This window comes from Myotis lucifugus, unplaced genomic scaffold (assembly GCF_000147115.1).
Source record: "Myotis lucifugus unplaced genomic scaffold, Myoluc2.0 scaffold_60, whole genome shotgun sequence".
In the NCBI taxonomy this organism is placed as follows: Eukaryota; Metazoa; Chordata; class Mammalia; order Chiroptera; family Vespertilionidae; genus Myotis; species Myotis lucifugus.
Window position 1 is genome coordinate 2,320,927 of NW_005871108.1, and position 2,316 is coordinate 2,323,242.

The 2,316-nt window shown below is 56.5% G+C and overlaps 1 protein-coding gene across 1 annotated transcript in view; it reads right to left on the minus strand.

Moving 5' to 3' along the window:
- Positions 1–669: 669 nt before the first annotated feature.
- Positions 670–2,316, minus strand: part of FOXS1 (forkhead box S1) — a 7,362-nt gene continuing 5,715 nt past the window's right edge. Inside the window, exon 2 of the mRNA XM_023754488.1 lies at positions 670–736. Within this exon, the coding sequence (XP_023610256.1) occupies positions 670–736 (67 nt within the window). The remainder of the gene's footprint in view (positions 737–2,316) is intronic.

Here is a 2,316-nt window from a genome sequence, read left to right on the forward strand (position 1 = left end):
CTTTTCCTGTCTGTGTCCACTGGCCTCAAATTCCACTGGCCACCTTGGCCCCAACAGGGCAGCGGTGGGAAAAGATTCAGCCAGTGGCAGGGCTGCCTCGAGGGTGTGAAGCAGCCAGGGCTGTCCTGAAGGACCACGCTCCCACGCGCGCAGCTGCCCACCGCCTGTTCCTTCCTTCACTCTAACGGGCGTTCTTTACTGAGCACCAGGCACCGCACCAAGCGATTCCACGTATGAGCTCATTTCATCCCCACACTACGAGTGGGCATTTTCATGACCAGCTTTGCACAGATGAGGAAACTGAGGCACAGGGAGTTGATGGACAAGTCCATGGGTTCCCAGCCAGTACATAGTGGAGTCAGGATGCAAAGCCGGCAGACAGACTTCCGACACATCCAGTCACCTCACGGCTGATTGCTGAGTCCCTGCTCTGGGCCTGGCCTCAGTCTGGAGCCTGGTGATGAATTAGTCATGGTCCCCGCGCTTGGGGAGTTCACAGCCGCTGGGACCCCCATGGGTAGGAGGCTGGGGATGACCGTGGAGCGGGAAGGATGTGGAAGAAGACACTAACCCCTATTTTCTCCCCAGTGAAAGTGACAGCCAAGCCGAGGGCAAAAGGGAGCAGGGTTTTTCCAGATCCAGGGAAGAGGGCGTTCCAGGCAGAGGGGGTCACATGTCCAAAGACTTGGAGCTGAGAGCAAGCTTGTCTGGGAGCGTTTCAGTAAGGCTCTTGCATCTGATGAAGCAGGAGATAAGTCTGGAGGAGTTGGCAGCCTCCAATGCCAGCCTGGATCGGGGCAATAGGGAGCCATGGAAGGGTTTTAGGCAAAGCAGGGACATGTCAGACCTGTGGTTCCAAAGGGCCTCTGCAGCCAGGGAGGTCAGCGAGTGGGAGAGAGATTGGAGACAGGGAGACCGGAGAGAGGCTGAGCCATGTCTGCCTGAGGGGCTGTGAGAATGTGGGAACAGGAGGCGGGAGACACGGATCTCATAGGCTTCTCGGGAGACAGGCTGGCGGCAGAGACTGGGTGCCGGTCAGACAGACGGGGTTCCAATCTATTTATCTGCCTTCTCTGAGCCTCAGAGTCCCATCTGTGAAACGGGGTAATAATGGCACCTGCCTCCCAGAGCCAGTATAAAAGTCACATGAGATGTGGAGAGAGGCATAGGCTGCTGACCTCATCCTCGTCCCACAACTGCTTCTCCAGCTCCTGTTACGTTCCAGACGCTGTTCTAGGTTCTGGGGACCAGCAGCCATTGACAAAAATCTCCGGCCTCGTGAAACTTGGTTCCAGCAGGAGAAGTCTGAAGGGCAGGAATGAATTTAGACGGTGTTGGTGGGGTGGGTGGGGATATGGCCCTCAGAGAGGGCTTCTCTGAGGACGTGAAGGGCATGAGGACGTGAGTCCTGAGGGGTTCCTGCAAGGTTGTTCCAGGAAGAAAGAAGAGCAAGGGTGAAGGTGTGTGGAGTAAGGGGAGGGCAGGAGGAGGGGACCCAGGTCACACGGGCCCCTGAGGACTTGGGCTTTTGCTCTGAGGAGGCCAGGAAGCCCTCTGAGATTTAATCCACGGCAAACAGATGAATGGCTGACCACCACTCCACTTGTCCACTCTGCAAACCTTTATTTGAGGGCCTGCTCTGTGCTGGTCACCGGGTTAAGGAAGTGGATACAGTGATTAAGGCAGACCCGGCCCCTGCCTCTTGAAGCTTACATTCTAAGGAGAAACACGATAAAAGTGAATACACCAGAAATGCATACTTCCACATGCAGCGGAGGAAACAGATAGGGTGCAGAGAAAGAAAATGGTCTAGGGGCGTCTACTCAGACCCAGGGGAGGGGGGCTTCTCTGAGGAGGGAGATTTAACTTGGGCTCTGGATGTGGAGGAGTCCGCCAGTGGGGAGTGAGCATTCCAGGTGGGGGGACAGCGAGTGCGAAGGCCTGGAGGTGAAAAAGACACCCACCAGGGAACCGCTGTCTTCACTTGGAGCAGGAGGATTAGACTCTCGTTTGTATCCGAGAGACAGGTGCACCCCGAGGACTGTGGTCAGGAGCAGGGGGCCCTGGCCTTTCCAGGGAACACCAGGCAGGATTCTGGCTGACTCTGGCCTATTTCTAGCCTGGAACTGCTTCCGTCAACCCTACCAGCTGCCTCTTTGCATCACCAGCCAATTACCAGTAGGAACAGGGGGCCAGGCACCTCCAGACCTGCCGGGAGGGAAGTTCTGCAGCGGCGAAGAGGCAGAGAGGACTGCGCTGAGGTTACAAGACCTTCCAAGGGGGGCTGGTTTATGTTCCAGCTTTATTCTCATGGAC